The sequence below is a fragment of the Halichoeres trimaculatus genome, unplaced genomic scaffold, assembly GCF_033239565.1.
Source record: "Halichoeres trimaculatus isolate MK-OKI-2021-1 unplaced genomic scaffold, fHalTri1.1 fHalTri1_scaffold_11, whole genome shotgun sequence".
Taxonomy (NCBI): Eukaryota; Metazoa; Chordata; class Actinopteri; order Labriformes; family Labridae; genus Halichoeres; species Halichoeres trimaculatus.
The window spans coordinates 32,567,662-32,589,449 of record NW_027437189.1 but is presented as its reverse complement, the minus strand read 5'-3'; the positions used below and the strand labels follow the sequence as shown (position 1 = coordinate 32,589,449).

General features: G+C 41.6%; 1 protein-coding gene across 4 annotated transcripts in view; it reads right to left on the bottom strand.

The window, feature by feature from the left end:
- LOC141799254 (helicase ARIP4-like) overlaps positions 1–21,788 on the bottom strand; it is a 118,118-nt gene that overhangs the window by 5,568 nt on the left and 90,762 nt on the right. For all 4 annotated transcript variants that reach the window (XM_074681450.1, XM_074681449.1, XM_074681451.1 and 1 more), the window contains 15 exons: positions 14,722–14,965; positions 12,255–12,388; positions 11,951–12,106; positions 5,727–5,944; positions 5,470–5,652; positions 5,221–5,354; positions 4,187–4,383; positions 3,890–4,093; positions 3,611–3,749; positions 3,280–3,457; positions 2,939–3,157; positions 2,591–2,709; positions 2,371–2,495; positions 647–746; positions 333–538 (listed from right to left, as the gene is read on the bottom strand). In XM_074681450.1, coding sequence (XP_074537551.1) covers positions 333–538; positions 647–746; positions 2,371–2,495; positions 2,591–2,709; positions 2,939–3,157; positions 3,280–3,457; positions 3,611–3,749; positions 3,890–4,093; positions 4,187–4,383; positions 5,221–5,354; positions 5,470–5,652; positions 5,727–5,944; positions 11,951–12,106; positions 12,255–12,388; positions 14,722–14,965 — 2,556 coding nt within the window. The remainder of the gene's footprint in view (positions 1–332; positions 539–646; positions 747–2,370; positions 2,496–2,590; positions 2,710–2,938; positions 3,158–3,279; positions 3,458–3,610; positions 3,750–3,889; positions 4,094–4,186; positions 4,384–5,220; positions 5,355–5,469; positions 5,653–5,726; positions 5,945–11,950; positions 12,107–12,254; positions 12,389–14,721; positions 14,966–21,788) is intronic.

Genomic DNA, 21,788 nt, shown 5'->3' with positions numbered 1-21,788 from the left:
CTTAAAGTCTAAGTGCCCTCGACGCGTCTGTCTCGCCAGACTTAGATTACTAAACACACTCGAGACAGTTTAGTCTGCCAGACAAGAGCTCCTTTAACACTCTGGTGTGAAATTAGTTTCTTGGGGTCTGTCTGCAGGGTTTTCACACAGGGGAGTCTGGACTGATCAGTTTTATAGCGCATTCAGCCCCTTTCATTACTTTTTCTTCTTCTGTTGTGACTCCCAGAACAACAAATGCTCCACAAGAGGAGTCAACAGACGCAGAAACTTATAGACTTTTAAATCTGTTGCTTCAAACTTTAAGTAACTCACTGATGCTCTTCTCATCTCACCTGACATGCCCTGCTTGGAAATCTGGCGGTCGTAGATCTTCTTCTCCAGAGTGAAGTCACACACCAGCCGGTAGATATGGCAGGGCTTCCTCTGACCGTAGCGATAGACGCGGCACACGGCCTGAGCGTCGTGGCACGGGTTCCAGGAGGCGTCAAACACGACGACACGGTTTGCACCAATCAGGTTCACACCAAGACAGCCCGCCCTGAGGCAGAGAGAAGAAGGGCGATGTAGTTATCCTCACATGAAATCCTAATCTAATCATACTACATTCATTTTATTCTATTTATGTGTTACTGTTGTTGTGTGTTACCTTGTTGAGAGCAGGAAAACCCAGGCGGAGGTGTTGGATGGGTCGTTAAACTGGTTGATGAGCCTCTCCCTCTCTGAGGCTGTTGTGCTTCCATCCAGTCCTAAAAGACAGAGATAGACCGATATGGTTTTATCAGGGCCGATACCAACTATTAGTCATATTTGGAGCCGATATTCAGTGGGGACAATGTTGGAGACAGAATAGTAACTGCAGACAGAGTGGCACTACTGCATCAGAGCCTAAAGATTAATAAGATGCCAATATGCTTCAAAATGCCACATGTTTGCATGTTTGTTTTCCTCGTCTCTTTCGACCAAAGAGGCTGAATGAGAAGATGGCTCACTACGTCTATCTTTCCTAACATTGGGGTGCACAGGCTCTATAGCGGATTTAGCAGATTTATATCGGAGTGAGCATCTGTCAAAAATGTGATCTTTGGGGTGAAGACAGGGCTGCTCGCGCGTACACACGGAGAGAGCTGAAGCGAGCGTCCTGAGGGGTAAGGAGGAAACACACACTAATATGAGTGATGGCACCAAAGATACGGTTCTTAAGCCGCCTGCCACAGTCCCAGTGTGGGAATATTTTGTTTTTTTATCAGAATGAACAAAGTGTGAGCTCATGAACACCAACGAGCTGATATGTCGCATTTGTTTGAAAATAGTGGCGACGAAGAAGAAGGGGAGGTGCAGCGGAGCCTTGTTCTTTGACAATCCGCTCTTACTGAGGCTTTTGGTCGGCAAAGTAAATAGAAATAAAAGCGCCAAATGGTGGGCGCTCAAAGACAGCTACATTGCCAAAGAAATGCAGCCCTTCAATACGGTTGAAAGCCAGAAATGTTCAAAATGTTTGACAGACAGTACGGATTGACTGTGAAAAAGGACATGTTTCAAACAATTCAGGAACTGTATAAACTCCCTTTTATTTAGGCTATAGTTTTTATTGTTTTTTTTTTTTGGGGGGGGGGGGGGGGGGGGGGTATTTTTTCTTTAGAGACAGGGTCTATGTTTTATTGTTTTTGATTAGTATTAATTATTTTCATTGACATGTATTTTTTTCTAAAAGAGTCCATTTCATTTTCATTGTATTTTTTTCTCTTTCTTGTTTGTTAAATGTATTACATTTTTTGTTTAATTTATTTTATTTAAAAGATCCTGACCTTTTAATTACAGTTAAATACTCTTAAGAAATTAAAGTTTCTTGCTTTTGATATGGTGTACTCACTTTATCATCCCATTTATCATGATTACATCAATGAAAAAATGAAAAAAAAAATCAAAATAATATTGACAATAATAATGTTTATCGGCAGTAATATTTTGGAAAATTATCGCGTAGCAATATTTATCGTGAAAGGCCTAGATGGTTGTGAGTTATGTTCTGTGACTGTGGAGAGCTGTTCCTTGAGATCTGTCTGTTTCAAAAAACCACCAGCAGGTGGCAGCACTTATTGTAGGTCAATGGGAGGAGAGGGAGGACAGTCACTGTAAACACTCTCCTGAGAAGCTGAAACACCTGCAGATCTTTGATTTTATGTACTGTAAACAGAAAGGAAAGGTTTTCCTCCTGCAGTTTATGGTCACTTCTCTGAATTCCTTAGTTAACTTAACTCTGTCTTCTCCATAGTCTAATGGCCACGTTTTTAGATGTCTTTGATTTTAATGATATTTTCTGAGATGCATTCATGGTAATTATTGTTGAATCATGATTTAAAGATCACTCACGATAGTAGTTGAGGTTGCGAACCCAGTTCTGGTTGGGTCTGTCCCTGCTGGACATGTTGGGTGATGGAGGCACTGCTCTCTTAGCCAAAAACTCCTCAATCACTGTCAGCGTGGACAAACTCTGACTACAGGAAGGAAACAAAAGAGAAACTTAAGGATTTCATCTGATGGTGAAAAAACTAGAGCCGTGTGAATACAGCAGATGTTATATCTGATCTACCTGAAGACGAGGAGTTTGTCTCCTTTCCTGACGCTCTCCTCGATCAGGTGGAACAGAAGCACCATTTTTGCAGAGTTCTCCAAAAGGCCGGGCGTGTAGTCACACATAATGTCCTTAGCCTGACAGTGTGAGAGCAGAGACATGACTTAACCTTTAATTCTAACACTATAACGTTCACAGGAGCCAAGAGAAGGAAAGTTCATCATGTAGTGAGAAGAAATGATCACCAAAGATGTGAAGTCTACTCAAAAATTTCACTTTGTGCTCCAGGAGTCATTTTAAGAGTTGTTTCAAAGAGTCAGAGGAAATTTTTATTGAATTTTAAATCTTTATGTTTGTGTCACGTACCCATTCGTAAGTGATGACCTGATTGGCTTTCTCCTGCAGCTGGTTGAGACTCAGTCCACCAATGGGGTTGGGGTTCTCTATGGGTTTGGGCTTCTGATTGGGTGCAGTTGGGCATCGAGCAGCACCTGAGGAAGTGATGTCATCAAGGTCCAAGTCCTGGTCACTCGCCAGGTTTTCTTTCTGTAAGGCCTCATAGAGCACGTCTGGATGGTTCCAAATCTGAGGAATGAAAACAGATCAGCAGCGTGAAAAATCTCTAGAGTAGGAGAGTCGTAAGTTTAAAAAAAAAAAAAAAAGAGTTAATTATGAGAATCATTCATTTTCTCACAGCGTCTCCGTACCTTGCAGCAGACGCAGAAAGCCTTCAGTGGGTTGAGACTGAGCCAGCCCGTGTTTCCTGCTTCTCTGAAGCGGTTCATGAACTCAGTGTAGAGCGCCCTCTGCAGGGGGGACAGGCGCACCAGGATGACGTGCTCCTCTTTGGAGGGCAGCTGATCCTTCAGGACGTCATGACCTCGTCTGGAGGAAACACAAAGTGTAATCACTGTTCAGTCTGTGTTATCAAAAGATCAGGTGTGAAACTATCCGGTGTTTGAAGCACAGACCAGCAGAGACTTTGGTTTTCCATCAAAACTTTTAATGGAGGTCAGGTTTGTGTGTGTGCTGTCTCACCTCTGTACGAAGCCCTCCAGGAGGCTGTGCAGGACGTGGCTCCTGTACCTCATCAGCTGGACGTCCTGAGGCGTGCTGTCCACGCACTGCCCGTTCAGAATGGGGCGCTCGAACATGTTACTGAACTCCTGCCGCGTCCCTGAAACACACACACACACACACACATACAAATTGAAGCAGCAGCACGACACAAACAAAAGAGCTTTTCCATTTTAAGGTCAACTCAGTGACTCATGGGAAAAACTTCCCTGAAATCATTAAACAAATATAAAAACACACCCAGAAAGTCGGGTCGCACAAAGTCCACCATGCACCAGTACTCAATCAGGTTGTTCTGGAGCGGGTATCCGGTTAGGACAACTCTGCGCCGGGTCCGGATGTTCTTCAGGGCCTGGGATGTGCTGGCATGGCAGTTCTTGATACGATGGCCTTCGTCACAGATGACCACGTCTGGGCCAGGCCGGGCCAACGCTCTCTCGATACCTGTGGGAGGAGAAAACGTAGAACATAACGCAACGGATTTCCTTTCAGGTTTCTTCATTTGTCTCTTTCTGATCCACACTTTATTTCACCGACCTTTGAGCAACTCCTGCTGCCTGTCTTCTTCATCCAGGTCTATAACCACAGGTCCTGCTGCTTTTTTGCTCTTCCTCTTCCTCCCAGCCACAAAGCTCTTCTTCATTGACAGGAGGCGGTACATCTCGTAGCCCATCAGCAGCACTCCTCCGTCTCGAGACCAGTCCTCCACCACTTTGGCTCTGGTTGTTGTGTTCCTGGAAAATACAGGAAACAGTAAGAGAGTGAATAAACAGTTTTATCTTTGCCTCAGAGCAGAAACGAGCACAAAAGATATGTAAAGTAGAAGCTCTGAACACTTGATTTATACGTTTCATAAAGCGTAAAAAGCCTCGTTGGAGCCGCTTCTCAGAAATGGAACAAATGCTTTTGGTAATACTTCCAAGAACAGCGCAGTGGGAAATGCAGCTCTGCAGATTATTTCACATTACGCAGGGAAAATCATAATTAAAGGCATTTAAATCAAACCATGGCGTGCTAAAATATCTGCTACTTAGTTCAACAATCATCAACAAATAATTAAGACTGCAGCAGTAAAATTAAGCATGCAAGTTATGTAAATGTATAAGAATCCCACTAACAAGACGTTCTTCAGTGTAACGAGGTCAGTGTGTCACATTCAGACATGGCTGTTCCCTGGAACTGCACACTCATCATGCAGCATTCCTTCCACCCTGATGCCAAACACACACACACACACACACACACACACACACACACACACACACTCACAGAGACACGACTGTGCATGCAAAAGTTCAAGATTCTTTCCAGCTGAAGCAGCTGTTGAGGAAGAGGATGATGGTGAGATGGAAGAAGGGGGAACAGACGAGCAGATGGGGATTAGGTGCAGAGGCACATGAGAAGGTCAGTTACAGCGTTCATCAGAAGACAGGAGGAGAGTTTCTCCACTGTTGATACCCCGTTTACACCTCCAACAAGTCCAGCGTAAGCACACAGAGCCTGTGGCTGGGTGGCAGCGGTTTGGCCTCACACAGATTAAGATAATGAAGGCTTCTGCTCCTGGCACTCACTTGTGTTCGTCATTGAGGATGTGGACCTTGAAAGCCCGAGGCGTCACCAGTTTGGGGTCGGTGTCTGGAGGTAACGCCTCTGGGGGCGGGACCCATGTGTTGAACTCGGACAGCCAGTTCTGCAAAGTGTTGACCTGAGAGGAAATTAAGATGATGATGATGATGAATCATTAGATGTGTTTTAATATTTCCAAACATTTCATTTTCCTTGAACCTAGTTTGTTAAACCCTGTTTTCTTTCTTGCTTACAGGTACGATGGCGAGCACGGTGTGAGCCTTGGTGTGTCTGAACAGGATGTCGATGAAGGAGATGACCTGCAGCGTCTTCCCAAGGCCCATGCTGTGAGCCAGGATGCAGCCGAAGCCGCTGCTGCTGCTGAAGCGCTCTACAGACTCCACCAGGTTGTCGTACAGGAAACGGATCCCACCGATCTGCGAGGACAGACACGCGGTGAGACCGAGGAGTAAAGACCTGAGTGTGAGTGAGGGAAAGGTCACATGATTACCTGGTGAGGTTTGACTGCTCGAGCCAGCTGAGACGACAGGTAGATGTCCTCCTCTGTGGTTGGGTGGTTCAGGTTGACCAGCACCCGGCCCTCGCTGTCCGGCTGGTTTAAGGTGTCGTTGGTGTGTGCGCCGCTCTGCTCACTTTCTTCCTCGTTGGTGGATTCGCTGCTGATGTGGACAACGGCTTCGTCTTCGCCTGAGCTTACATCGATCACATCTGGATGGAGAGAGGATACAGGTGAGCAGAGGAAGGGGAAACAGGACTGTAAGTTTCACAAAGAGCGTTGTCTTGTTTCCTTTGAATAAATCCAGAAAAGTGAAGAGGCTCTCAACGTTTTCTCTGAATCAGACAGTGGTTTGAAGCAAACTTGGTGAAAACTGAGTTTACTTTATTACAACTTTGCCTTTCTTTGATTTTTTTCAGCAGATTCTTTTTCTTCTTTGATGCACCACTTTTCATTCTCTTACTTCAAGATCTTTAGACTTTATTGAAAAAAGAACATCCCAAGGTCCTTTTCTGACAACAGATGAGCCAGGAATGATGTCACAGCTTTTGCTTTTCAAAGGTTTTATCCCACAAATCAGAAGATATAACAAAATGACACTGATTCCATTACCTTCAACAATTTGTGAGGGCAGTGGCCCAATAATGAAAAACACGCTAAAGTGCCCTCTTAGAGGTCAGAAAATGGGCCAAAGTGACTTCTTGGGAGCCAAAATGTGTGTAAAGTCCTCTCTTGGGACTCAAAATGCGCATTTAAGTGCCCTCTTAAGAGCCAAATCAAACACTGTGTTCGCTTGGGAGCCAAAACATGTGCTAGAGTGCCATCTTTGGAGCCAAAATGTGCGCTACTGTGCCTTTTATGCAGCCAAAACACATGGTCTTTTGAGAGCCAAACGCTTCCTAAAATGCCCTGTTGGGAGCCAAAATGCTCACTTAAGTGCCCTCTTGAGAGCCAAATCAAAAACTGTGCCCTCTTGGGAGCCAAATGTGTGCTAAAGTGCTCTATTCGGAACCAAAATGTGCACTACTGTGCCTCTTTGGGAACCAAAACACATGCTAAAGTGCTCTTTTGAGAGCCTAACGCATGCTAAAAATGCACTGCCGGGAGCCAAATTTGCATTAAGTACCCTCTTGGGAGCCAAAAAACATGCTAAAATGCACTTTTTGGAGCAACATTCTGCTCTAAAGTTCCCTCCAGGAGTTCAAAACATGAGCTAAAGTGACCTCTTGGGACCCAAAATGCGCACCAAAGTGCACTCTTGCGACCCAATCACACACAATGCCCACCTGGGAGCCAAATGTGTGCTAAACTGCACTCTTGGGAGCCAAAAATTGGCTTATATAATCCTTGGGAGCCAAAACGTACATTAACATGCACTCTTGCGACCCAGTCACACACTATGCCCACTTGGGAGCCAAATGTGTGCTAAACTCCACTCCTTGGAACCAAAACACATGCTTAAGTGCACTGTTTGGGACAAAAATGCGTGCCTAAGTGCCCTCTCCAGTAGACCAGAACACTTGCTAAAGTGACCTCTTGGGAGCCAAAACATGTTAAGTCCCCTCTTGTGTAGCAGAAATGTGTGCTGGTTTTCCCCTAAAAAACATGCAGAACTCAGGGCCTCCTTCAGTAAGGAGAACACGCTGTATGTGCCCTTTTTCTTTTTGTTCCTGCCCTTCAAAAAGGCTCCAACAAAGGTGTTACAGACCATCAAGATGGGACTGTTTTTGTTTCCATGAAAAGCTTAACAACTGTTTTCAAAAGTTACTTAAGCACCTCCAAAATAAGAGCTTTAACTTTCTCAAAGACTGGCTTACAACTGAAAAGACGACAGATGGAAGAACTTGAGCCGCAGCTTCTCCCCTGATAACAATTAGCTCTGGTTTTTTATTTGCCCTCATACGTTTGTCTCCAGTGAAGCGACAAAGAATCACCCCATCATTTACGCGACTTGTGTTGTAACATCAAACATGGACGTCATCCCATGTGTGTGTGTGTGTGTGTGTGGAAAGACTGAAATCCATATCTGATAAAACGCACTTCAGCGTCAACGGTATCAAGTGGTGAAAGTTACACAAGCTGGCAATCTAGGAGGGCATGACGGGGAGGAGGAGGAGAGGTGTGCGAGTGTGTGTCAGTATGTTAGTGTGTGTGCCGGGCCAGAGAGAAAGAGCCAGAGAGCTTATATAACTGCAGTGAATGGCTGGTTATACAAGTAGGATTAGAGTGGAGGGGGAGACTGGTTATGCAACCCCAACTAGAAATGTCACTGTGCCACTGGGAGTGTGTGTGTGTGTGTTCGTTATATGTGTGTGCATATATATATGTATGTGTGTGTGTGTGTGTGTGTGTGTGTGTGTGTGTGTTCTGGCTCAAAACCAGGATTAGCCAGCTTTATTGCTGCACAGGCCCGCTCTGATCGGCCACACACACTCACACACACACTCCACTTTCATCTCCCTGCCTCTCTCCACCCTTCAATCGTTTTTGTCTCTCCCGGCTCCTGAATCTACACACTCTCTGTCTGAGTTCATCTGGACACACACACACACACACGGTGTCTTTCTCTTTCTCCCTCACACACACACATATGTTTGCCTGTGTGTTTGTGTTACAGGTGTGTTTATCCTGTTTGAAAGGCTGCGTGAAAGTGTGTCTGTGTGCTTTGGCAGTTAGAGCACGGTACACCATGTACCTTGTGGAGGTTTTAAATATTCTGATGCACATGGCAGCTAATCTACGAAAACTCCCTCCGGCCCCTGAGCCACACACACACACACACACATGCACACACTCCTGTGAGAAATTAGGACAGTTTTGACCTCAGATGTTTAAATCAGGCAATAACTTCCAGTAATTGGGTTTAGTTTAGAAAAGTCTGTGTGGTCTGTTCACCCTTGAAAGAAATCTGAAGTCAGTGAACTTTAAGAGCTCGCCAAGTTTTGTCAAAATGAACTGCTTATGCAACAGAGCATCTTTTTCTTCTTTAACCTTAAATATCTCTGAAAATTGTGTCTCAGTGGTGTAAAAGCAGCATCTGCTGTCTCCTGGGTTCTCCAGAGCAAACCTTGAATTTGTCTGTTAATCATTCTTCTGCCGTTATTCCTGGAGATTCAGGCTTATCTGGCCTTTTCATGTGACACATTCCCAAAATCATGACTGTAGCTAAACTGGACAGCTGGAAGGTTTCAACTTTGATCTTACAAATGAAAACATCAAGATTTATTCCAGAAGTGGTTTTAACTTTGGTTTGTTGACTTAAAAATGTGGGATAACTTTTTAAACCTAAGTTATATTTTCAACACCTTAAACTTCTAGCATCAGTCTCAAACAGGGTCAAACAGAGTGCTAAGGTATTCAACTCCAGGATGAAGGATGTGGCCAATCTTTCTCACGAATATCTGTTCCTGTGAATATGATTTTATCAGTCTACTGCACTGTAACAAGTTAAACTTAAAATGATTTTAAACCCCAAAATAGAGACAAAACACTGATGTCTACGGTATACTGACTCAGTCAGCACAACAAACCCATATTAACAACTTTAGAAATGAAACATTTAAGTATACTTTGAGATTTTATTTCATAACAAATAACTTATTTCATCAGTACACTTGCATAACTTCTGGGCAGGTCAATCATATAATACTCGTCGTGCTTTTGTGGTTACACAGTTTGATTATTTGGCACTGATTCTTAAATTGGTTTAAAGTGGTAGAACCGGCATGTAAATTACTGTGACATCAACAGAAATGCAAACATCCAACATATTGTTTAAACAGGTTTAAAGCAGATGTTTGATTTGGACATTATACCAACTTACGTACTTAAAGTACTGAGAAAAGTAAGACTGGACCCACAAAATGAAGATCACATTCCTTCAAATTAATCTCAACTAAGAGACCAGTTTTTGTTTACACTGCACTAGTTTAGCGTAAAGTTACTGAATGATTTACGTTTTTGTCTGTGTTGCACGGTCTGGACGGTGTTTTTGCCTCTTACAAATGGCTGGTTCATTCCAAGCACAGATAAAAAATTGTCCAGCTTGCATGATGGCAAACCTTAGGGGTGTCCCGATACAACCTTTTCACTTCTGATGCGATACTGATACTGTGGCCTTGAGTATTGGCAGATACTGATATTGATCCGATCTGGTAGCAGCACAAACCATACGTACTTTTATTACTTATTTTGTGGCATGGAATGTTAAAAAAGACTTGATCAAGTGTCACTCAACTCAAAGATCTTCTTCTCAGTTCTGTGCCACCTAGGGATGGGTACCGAATTAGGTACTTTTATAGGTACCGACCAAATTCTGTCAAAAGTACAGGGTACCGATTCAAGTAAAACCAAAAGGTACCACATTTAGGTACCTAAATGCATCTTTGTGACTGTGAGGGAGTGGAAGAGTAAGTGCTTTTCCATGCTGGACATGAACACAGCATTGCAAGGTTATATATTGTAGAATAATTGTATTAAATTGAAAAATAAAATCTTTTATTATTAAACAAATTGATATTTGTTACCACATAAACACAAAAAAGTACCGGAAAGTGGTACTGTTGAGTACCGGGACTGATTGCCAGGTATCAGGCATCAGTACCGTATCGTTTCAAATGTGAAAGGTACCCATCACTAGTGCCACCACAGGAAATTTGTGCATGAAAAGTTTTGCACTCAGCTGCAATGTATTTTTCAGACTTTAACGAAAAACACTGCCACACTGCCGATATCACTCCTACTCCTTGCTACTTTGTTAGCACCTAAGCACACGCTTTTATGGTGAACGTGTGGGTTCTGTATGCTCGGCAGAAGTGCTGGAGCGGAGTATGGAATGGAGTGCTTGTATCTGAGTGCTTATATCTGAGATTTCAGACAATACTCCTTTTTTGCTGATATTAAACTGATATCAATATTGGATTGTGACGCCCCTAATTAGTCTGGATGAAAGTCAGGATTTAGCTTACTGTCCATCTTACTGAAGCTGAAAGAAGGTGTCACAGTTGTGTTGGCAATGTTACAGTTATCAAGCTGGAAGACCTTTTCTACTTTGTGGAGATTCTTCTGAGTCTCTGTACAGACCGTAGATTGAAGACTTGTGTCTTCTTTGATTTTTTTCTAAGGACATTATAATACTGCCCAATCAAAGCAATAAAGCATAAAATACACACAAAATCGACTCAGTTTTAGTAACTTGAGAAAATGTAAATGGTTACTTTCCATCCATGCTCTTATAAACCCTTTACTAATTAAATATCTAGGCAAGGTTTGATACAATGCTTAAGTCTTTAACTCCTTCATCCTTATTTATGTGTTCTAGTTTCTGGCAAACTCCGTCCTCCGTCATTTCACTTATCAATAAGAGCGCTTATATCACCACTGCTGCTGTATTTACACAGGTCATTCAAATTAAATTTCTAGGGCAAAGTCCACTTCAACAGATCCATGAAACCTGAAGTGATGTGATGTAATCCAAATGCAAAATAAGTAATTGTTAAAACTGAAAATGAACTCAAACTAATATGTGATTCATTTAAAAAAACTCTTTACATGTGATTCTTGTGCTCACTCTGTGCTACTGAAGCATTCAAAGAATTAGCTGCTGGTGTATTTAAGGCTTACTTAGCTCTGCTGAACACACAGCTGGATGCTGGGTCATGAATTAACTTCCCCTCCCGTGACTACCTACTCCAAGCCTTCTGACCTACTGGCCCACTTACACACAGGTCAAAGGTTAACTGGGGCTGGAGAAATTCAATGTGTGGGGCAATTGTAACTCCTTTGACTGGCTCATACACACATCCTGGTAACATCAAATGAGCACTGCAGATTTGAGGATGCTTTTTTTTCGATTGAGCTTATTTTTCTTAATCTAATTTACTCCAAAGAATAAAACCTACTGAACCTTTCTTTTCACTTGTTCTCTAAAAACCTCTGCCCACTTCCTTTGATACATCTTGGGAGAGTAATTTGACCATTTTCACCTTACAAATGCTTTCACCCAAAGAACTGCAGAGCTAAGATGCTCATTTATTCTTGAAAAAAGAAAACTCAACACATAAAAAAGTCAAGGTAATGACACCTGAGCTGGGAAAAACTGAAGAGTCAGGCTATTCTATTTGCTTTTATGTCTTTATGAAAAATCTGTCTGAAGCAGATCATCTTACCAGAAAACAACGTTTAAAGGTTCCAGGTGACTGTGTGTTTGTGTGTCTCACCTGTTTTGAGTGTGTGCTGAGTGGTAGCTGCAGGGGATTCACTGGTTTTGGTGTCGTCCTGGATGCTGACAGAGCTGCTGGAGTCCAGACTGATAACTTCCTGTTGGACTGATTTAACTTGCTGCTGTGGTGTTGCTGATGCTGATGACACATTATCTGTTGATGGATCACAGAAATGAAACTGATCACTGGGCTGTTTTATTCATGTTGGGTGCTGCTGGTGTTTCTACTGTGTCGATGTTTGATGTTATAAATAAACGGTTTGAGATTCAGTGCTCGGTTAGCTAGCTCCTCATGCTCTCACCAGTTGTGTATTCAGGCAGCAGTAGCACGGGGAAATCCTGTTTTCGCTGCTGCTCCAGCCGTCGTCTCCTCTCCAGTTCATCCTGCTGAGCTGCTTTGGTCACTGACTCCAGCTGATGCTCCCTCAGTAACTTCCTACACAGAGAGAAACACAAAGATAACATCAATATCACATTTATTTTTTTTACAAGCTAACTGTTTGTACCAGCTTTTCCCGCCAAAAACAATGAATCAACATAACAGACCACTAAACATTCACTTTCTACACTGTATTAATTATGACTCATTTAATATTAACACTGGAGCAAATGAGTTTGAGATTATGAAAGGAGTGAATCACTAAGTGCTGAACAAACAGAGAGTTAGCATCTAATTCTCCTGGTCTGATTGCACAACCACTTTCATTCACCCAGAGCTCATTCATCAGGTTTGATTCCAGACGCCGTTAGCAGAGAAGCTAACCATATGAACCAGACAATGTGGAGTTAGCGGCTAACACTGTGAATGTTGCTTCAAAGATTAGCATGATTGCTGTAAAGTTGGTTTAATAAGAGCAAAGCAGAAACAGGAGAAAGTAACAGACTTAAAGTCACTTTGGGAAAAAAAAAGCTCCAAATGTTGCTAATGTGGCTAAGTGCTTGAAGTGTTAGCTGAAGCATTACTGATAGAAACTGAATGAGAGTTGTTAAAAATCTGATCAGCATGACATTTTTTTTAAAATAAATTTAAGTAATGATAAAAAGCGTTTAATCTTGAGGGAAATAATATTTTAAGCTAGCTGTTTTAATCAAAATGAATCTTAGCTTTTATGCTAACTACAGGCTAATGTGCGTATGCTTTTAGCACATGGAAATGAGCCTGAGTTTTATGACTCTAAATTTTTTTTTCACTTCTTTTTACATTTCTTTTCTAGTGTGGTAGTGTCACTAGCAGTTGTAGTTAAAGAAGCAGTAGCCCTGTATTAGAAGCGGAAACTGTTAGCTGTAGCAGCATAGCAGTGTAGGCCTGTGACATTAAAAAATTTGGACGATACACTGTCTCACAAATTATGCAGATAATATTATAATCAACATTATTTTGAGAGCAAATTAACCACAAATGTAATAGTAATAGCTCTTAATATGCAATTACACCCTTTCAAAAGTATCATCTTCAATTTAATTATTTTTCCTCATCGTTATTTGAATGTCAATAACTTCTAAACATCCTACGTGAATTAAAAAAAAAATGATAATATCAATAAAAACAAAATTCATTTTGTTATCAAAAACTGCACTTAAATTTAAAAAAAACTGCATTAAGGGGCAGCATTTTGTTTGGGATGTATCAAACTACACTTCCTGTGAGTGTGTTCCATTTAACCCTGTTAGGTCCTTCTCACAGAGTGTTAACTGTCAGGATCTGCATCTTGAGGTGCAGCTGGGTCAGGGGCTAGGTTTTTGGTGAGCATGGAAGTTTTTTGAGATGCTGAAATTTTTCAACACCAGGGCTGTGACATTTAGCTTTCCAGTCACCTTTTCTACTCCTAATTTCTACTTTGTTATCTTGTGTTTCTCCTTACAAGTTGCTTGCTGCACTGTGTGTGTGTATGCTAGTGGCCTCGCCTCCTCCCACAGAGACAAAGAGACTAATGACTGATAAGAGGGTTCACTCTGTTTATCCCGCCACAAAAGCGCTCAGGTGCTGCGAGCGATGCACAGAGTGAACACTCTTGTCATCCAGCCTGTTTGGAGGCAAGGGGCGAGGGAAACAAACACACGCACATCGCAATTTCGTTTTCATTTATCGTGGCATTAAATGACTTATTGATTATCATCCCAGGTCCAGCAGTGTAGAGAAAGTAGTAAAATGAAGATTAGAAGAAGCAAGAGACTCTGATTTGTTTAGCTGGAGCATAACTAATCAGACTTTATAGAGTTTCAGACAAACCTTAAAATGACTTAACAATGCATTTATAATTCCAAACTCACACCAGCTTTCCTCTGTGACACCCATTGCTGTATCTTTATGCGAAAGCTGCAGGTGGAGCTCTGTTAATGTTAGCAGCCAAAAAGATTGCAGCTGCACACAGAGAAGAGTGAAGCTTAATCAGGGACAGATTTCATCTGTAATTGGCCGATCTTTAACAGAGAGTGAAAATCAGAGAGGCAGAGGGCCAAAGAGACGCAGCAAGAAGGTGATGAATCTAAATATCCAACCAACAGTGACCATCATTGGAAACAGTGTTGAGCAAGAGTGAATGGTGGTTTACTTAGAAACATAATCAAGGGATTGTGGGTAATCCCTTTCAACGCATGGTTGACTGGTTTCTAATGCAAAGCATTTAATCTCTTTCTTAAATCCAGCTTGAATGATTAATTGATGAAAGAAACTTTGCTTCTGATTTTATCCTGCTGATGAAATATTCTGATGATTATTTTGTCACGTTAACCCACTGACACGCACAGGTCTGATCCAGGCTGCCCTACCTGATGTTGCGCCTCATGTGTGCTGGTTTGGAGCTCCTCTTCTTAGTTCCTGTCAAGGTGGAGGGAGGGGAGGGGCTTTGGCTGGCCGGCCTGGACCGGGGTCTGGACGCGGCCTGGGAGGGAGGAGGGTGGGCTGGCGTCTCCCCCGCAGGTGAGGTAGATGGGGGAGGGGTGCACTGCCATGCAGCCGAGTCGCCTCCCTGAGCTTCATTCTCGGAGCTGAAGGGGGCGCTGTGGGACTGGTCTGTGTGACAGAAACAGAAAGAGGACATTTAGTGGTTATTTACAACAAATCGACACCATGAAGTAAAAACATTTTCTTTTCTAAATTCTCTTTTTATCGAAATGCTGTGTCACTTTATCACTTTTCAGTGCATTTGGGGTACAGTTTTTCCTGTTTTTTTTTTAACAAAACATATAACATACACAGAAGGATAATTAACATAGTAAATCAATTCTAACAAAATGTGTACAATTCAGAATGACAATTTATCTTTATGGGACTATTATTCCAAGTGACCCAATAAACAAAACAAAACAAACAGAACCAAAAAAACCCACTAACATTTTTTTCTTTTCAATTTAGAGTCTGTCATATGAATCCAGTAGACCTTGTGCAAAATATATTTTTTATGATAAGAGGGACTGAAAAGAGGGCCAAAGGAAAAAAAAGAATAGGGATGGGTACCAATGGGTACTTTTTCTGGTACCAACTGTATTCTGTCAAAAGTACTGGGTATCGATTCTTGTAAAACCAAAAGGTACCATTTTAAGGTACCCAATGCATCCTTGTGACTGTGAGGGAGTGGAAAAGTGGGCAGTTTTCCATGCTGGACATGAGCACAGCATTGCAAGGTTTCAAGGTTACATATTGAAGAATTAATATGTTAAATTGAAAAAAAAGGTTCAATATAAAAAAAAAATGATATTTTTTACCACTTCAACACAAAAAAGTACCAAAAATTGGTACCATTGAGTACCGGTACCGATTACCAGGTACTAGGCATTAGTCCCATGTCGTTTCAAATGTGAAAGGTACCCATCCCTTCATACATGAATAAAGAAGAATAAGAATAAGAAGAGGTAATATTGGTCAAAGACATTTTCAAAACATGATCAAGTTGTTTCATTTGTAAGATCAATAAAACTATAAGTTTACACCAGCGCTATAAAATCAAAGTAGGACTAGACCAAACAACATGTTAAAAGACTTAAAGATGAACTTTTCCAGCAGTTTAAAGAGCTAACATGAAGAAATACCGCTTTTCTCTTTGTCTGTCACACAATGCAGGGGAAGTGTGTTATATTGTGCCTTTTCCATGTTGAGGAACTACCTGATGTGTGTGTTTCTCTCAATTTCTGCTGTAAGCAATAATGCCAACAGGAGACGTGATGAGGAAAAATTCATCAATGAAGGTTTCAGAATGAATTTTTAATCAGGTTTTTGAAGGGTGAACGCCATACTTATGTAAAGCTCCTTTAAGGAACTTTTGGACTGTGTGAATTTGGCGCCCCCTGCAGGAGAGGAAATATAAACCATCAGTCTCCAAACTGATGGTCCAAAAGAGGAATCCGTATTAATTTCAGTGTGTTAAATACCCAGCGATTAACTCCTCACATCTTCGTCTTTTATCGAAAGTCAAGACATTTTTTATCTTTTAATCTTTTTGAGCAAGTCTTGCACGCTTTTATCTTAAGTCGCCTGGACTACTGCAATGCCCTTTACTCCGGTTTTAACCAGCGAGCTCTTTTCCATCTGCATTTAGTTCAGAATGCCGCGGCACAACTTTTAACAGGGGCCAGAAAACATGAGCATATTAGTTCAATTCTTGCATCTGTTAATTTTAGAATTGATTTTAAAATTTTAATGTTTGATTTTTTTCTCTATTTTATTTGTATTTATTATTTTAGGTACTCTTTATTGTTTTAGTGTATTGCTGTTTACTGTTACTTGTTTTTATTACCTTAATGAGAACTGGTGGAGCTGTTTTACTGTTTTCATTATTATGTTTTTGATGTGCAGCACTTTGGTAACGCTCTGTTTGTAAAATGTGCTTTATAAATAAAGTGGATTGGATTAGATTAATGATCCAGATTTAACTTTATGTCACATTACTGTTGCATGTTTGAGAAACACTGTCCTCTAATCTGTGACGAAATCCAGGACCAGTGAAAAAATCCAGAATCAAGTGTTTTATAAGCAGTCATTAAACGCATCAGTGACTCCAAACTGCTAAATCAAGGACACATATTGTCATTAAAGTAATGCAGTGTGCCACCTCACCCTCCAGAACAGCTCCGAGCACTGATTACACACCAAGTCTCAAACCTGGTCGTTTTAACTGTCAGTAAATAGGAAGACATAAATCAAATAAATGAATCATTACTCGGTGTGAGCAATCCCCAGAACCTCCCAAAGCTGATTTCACCCGTATCATCACTGTGTTACTTTTCCATTATGTCACGATGACTGCTCACTTCTGTCCCTGTAATCACATCAGGTCATGTTTGGATGCGTTTGCCAGAGGTGTGGATGAAACACTTTTTTGAAGATAAAGACTTCACAGGGCAGCGAGTTGGCACGGTACACAAACAGGTGGCACTACTCCGCTCGTAAACTTGTTTCATTCCTCTTTCACTCAGATATTACTCTGCGATCAAAAGGCTTTGAGTACAAACCACCGCTCGTCTTAGAGATGGAAAAACAGCCGAAGTAAAGTCAATGAAAACACAAACTCACTCTTTTCCTGCGATAAAAGTCAAACACTGTATGAGTAACATGTTAGAGAACAAGTTTCGAAACCATCTTCCTAAACTTTATAAGCAAAAGAAAAGTGCTTCTCTGCTGCTGCTGCTGCTGCATGGCTTTCCTCTTCCTGTTTCTGTTGTTTGAAACTTTATCTGAACAGGACTTATTTCAGCCTTCCTGGGTTTAAGTTTTAACACAACAAGACTTGTGCAACAACAGGAAGAAGGTTTATCTCATTCTGAGCCGAGGAAAATTTCAAGATGAAACTTCAGCTCATCTGTCTGCACTTTTTCTTTCTTTCTTTTATCCCAACTTCTCCTTGTTTTTCGCACTCTCCTTGTTTCATCTACACTTCATCTGCTTGTATTTCACTTTCACCTTCTTTCTTCTTCTTCTTCTCTCCTCCTCCTCCTCCTCTCTCAGTTGTTCTGGCAGAGACACACTGAACCAGATCTGAGGCTTATGTAAGAGCTGGATCATAAATATGGACGGCTTATGAAACACAAGACAGGACACAAACACTGAACCACACACACACACACACACACAAACTCTCACATCAGCACACACACACACTTTCCACAGAGGACAAGTGTTCAATAAGAATATAAATCAACACACCAAAAAACCCAAACGCACATACACAAATGTGTTGCTATGTTTGACTCCGAATCTGCCAGAGCAAACAAGCCAACACACACACACACACACGATGCTTAATTCCATAACACACAAACACATGCGAACAAGACATGTTCTCAGCATGACACCTGGCCCAAGCCAAAGTTTTAGTTTCCCACGTTACCAGAATAAACACACACACACACACACACACACACATAGACAGACACACATCCTAACATAATGGAGCATGGAGGCTGGTGATGAGCTCACTGCCAGTTGAAAAACAACTTACATAAAACGCCCCTTCATCCATCAAGGCGATAACAAACTTCTTGATGTGGCTGCTAATGACACCAGCCTGTCTCGGTAGTTAGTGTGTGTGCATGTGTGCATGTGTGCTTGTCTGTGTTAAGTTTAGCTTTCCAACAGCAACATCGAAAAACTGTTATGCAGTCTGAGGATATCAGGTAGTAAAACCTAAAAGTCACTGTCTTACAAATGGTACAAACTCTGAAGGATTTCAGCCTGATTCCCATCCTTGAGCTACAACAAAGACACCCAAACTGGTCTAACTGTGTTCCTTTGCTAGTATATTAGCATTATCATTGTTCATGTTAGCATCCTACTCTTGATATTTTTCTCATATTACCATCAAGTCTGCATTTATTGCACTACAGACTATGAAAAAACATGGATGTGGTCTCAAGGATGTTAACCATCAGTTTCTTGAGGAAAGACCTGAAACCCGCCAGTTGTGGTTGCCCCTTGCTTAGGGATGGGTACCGAATTAGGTACTTTTATAGGTACCGACCGAATTCTGTCAAAAGTACCAAGTATTGATTCATGTAAAACCAAAAGGTACCATGTTACTTAAACAGATCCTTGTGACTGTGAGGGAGTAGAAGAGTGGGTGATTTTCCATGCTGGGCATGAACACAGCATTGCAAGGTTATATATTGAAGAATAAATTTGTTAAATTGAATTTTTTTTATATTTCATTATTAAACAAATTTATATTTTTTACCAAATAAACACAAAAAAGTACCGAAACTTGGTACCTTTGAGTACCAGTACCGCTTGCCAGGTACAGGGCATCGGTACAGTACCGTTTCAGATGTGAAACCCATCCCTACCCTTGATAAAGGGACCGATGACTCAACTCAACTTTCAGTCAATTTAGCAGGAAATGACCTCCAGCGCCATGAAGATGCATAAATAGCTGCATTTCCCTGGGTGTGAGACTGTTTGTAAAAGTTCTCTCCATGTTTAGAGCCTGGTTGTAAAAACAGTCTGGTTTGAAGGGTTATTTCTCTACTTGTACCCACTGTATGGGTAGTTTGTTCTTATTTTGTTAATACTGAAGGAATATCAGCTGAGAGCCAGGGTTGGATTTGCTTATTTGCAGGGCCACGCCGATGTTGGCCTCAGCGTCACTTCTATCTTTATTTCTTGGTTGACCACAAGCTAGATTGTGTCAACCAATTGAGTTACCAATAAGATAAACGCCAGTGTTTGGCTTTGAAACCCTGTTTCAGGAAGCAAAGGGGGACAGGATCCACATCTATCAGTACATTTACATGTAGACAGCAGATCACGTTTGTTGCGTTAGCTGAGCTGCACATCTGATTGGACAAACATGATTTTAATATCTTCTAAATTGCTAATTTGGAAAAAAATGATATGCTTCTTAATGCTGTAAAGAAGAAAGCACTCTTAACACACCCCACACCACAGGAAAATCACACATGATGTCATCAGACAATCAGGTCTGTGCTGGCTTTGATCATAAGGGGGGATCAGGACAAAAATCAGCCCGATTATCCTTTAGTGTGTACCCGCCTTAAGTGATTGACAACACCTCAGTAATGTGATTGCTATCGAACTGTGGTGGGGACCAGCAGGACTTGGTAGGTCTTTCACCTGGAAGAGGAAGAAGATGACCACGAGGAATAGGGTCACCACAGAAAAACACAATGTACGAAACATGAAGAGCCAGAGCTGCATCCATCCCGGGCATCGTCGTTGGGTGTTCACTTATCAATCAGTACATTGCGCCGCCTATTGAAGCGGAGTGAGATATTCTCAGCCAGAAGTCTGATTCTCTTTTCTGCATGTATACGCCCACGAGACTAGTTCCCTTTTGTGACTTAAGGATTGATCTACAACCTCAGTCAGGTCTCTGCGCGCATGTTAACACACTGACCGTTTCTCATAGTCACAGTGCGCCTGTTTGGGATGGGTACCGAGTTAGGTACTTTTGTAGGTTCCGACCAAATTCTCTCAAAAGTGCCGGGTACCAATTCAGTAAAACCAAAAGGTAGTATATTTAGGTACCTAAATGCATCCTTGTGACTACAGCCCGGCCGATCATGCCTGTCACCGATAAATCAACACCAGTCAAAATGTAGCCGATTATAAAAAATCTTGCTCCGCGGAGATTCTGTCACTCCTGTTCCTGTGTGTCTGTGTGTTGGGCTGCACACTGCCAAATTAATTTAATAGTGTTCTGTCTCTGTCTTGAGTCATATGGGTATTACAATAATTTGTGTTCATATACAGTATATATCCTGTGCATATCAATGAATTCATTATATATATCGGCCAATATATTGGATATCGGTTGATATATCGGATATCGGCCGATATATCGGATATCGGCCGATATATCGGATATCGGCCGATATATTGGATATCAGCTTTTTTTTGCCCCCAGTATTGGTATCAGCATTGGCCCCAAAAATCCCATATCGGTCGGGCTCTACTTGTGACCGTGAGAAAGTGGAAGAGTCTGTGATTTCCCATGCTGGGCATGAACACAGCATTGCAAGGTCATATACTGAAGAATAAATATGTTAAATTGAAAAACTTTTATATTCTAGTAATAAACAAATTGATAATTTTTACCACTTAAACTCAATAAAGTACCGGAAATTGGTACCGTTGAGTACTGGTACCAATTGCCAGGTACCAGGCATCAGTACCTTATCGTTTCAAATGTGAAAGGTACCCATTCCTAGCACCTGTAACTCAGGTCAGCCAGCAAAACCTGTAACCTTAATGTCTTCAAACTATCCTGTACAGAGTATAAGAATAAAAAATAAACTCTTCAGGGTAAACTTTTGTTGTTGTTTTTAGGTACCAGACTCTAAATACCACCATAATTAACAGGGCTCCTTGGTTATTGGAGCCAGCCCCAGGGGGACACTTTTTCATTGTAAATATAGCAGACGGCGTCAGCTGTATTTATTACTTTGGTGGCTGGTTGGACCCTAGCCTGCAACTATAATAAACTCTGTACTGTTTCTCTGAACTACAGCTGCCAGACAGGACAACATTTACCAAAAAGTGACAACCAGTTTCAGATAATAAGGAATGATCCAAAGCAGACAGTGACTTCTCATTAGTTGTAAAGCGCGTGCAGAACTGCAGCACACCTCGTCTGTTTGGAGCAAACTGGTCAAAACTCTCCAGTTCTTCTTCCACTGACTTCAATCAAAGAAGAAAACAGGAAGCAAAAAACACAGAACTTCCTGCATGTGTTTTGATTACTTTTCCAGGAACTTGCAACCAGTCTGTTTATTTGGAAGGTCAATGAAAAAGCCTTCATGCAACTGGACGCAGGTTTGATGATTCAGGCTGAGATAAGAGCTGCAAAAACAGGCCGTTCATTCAGTGTAAAGATGTCCCAAAATAA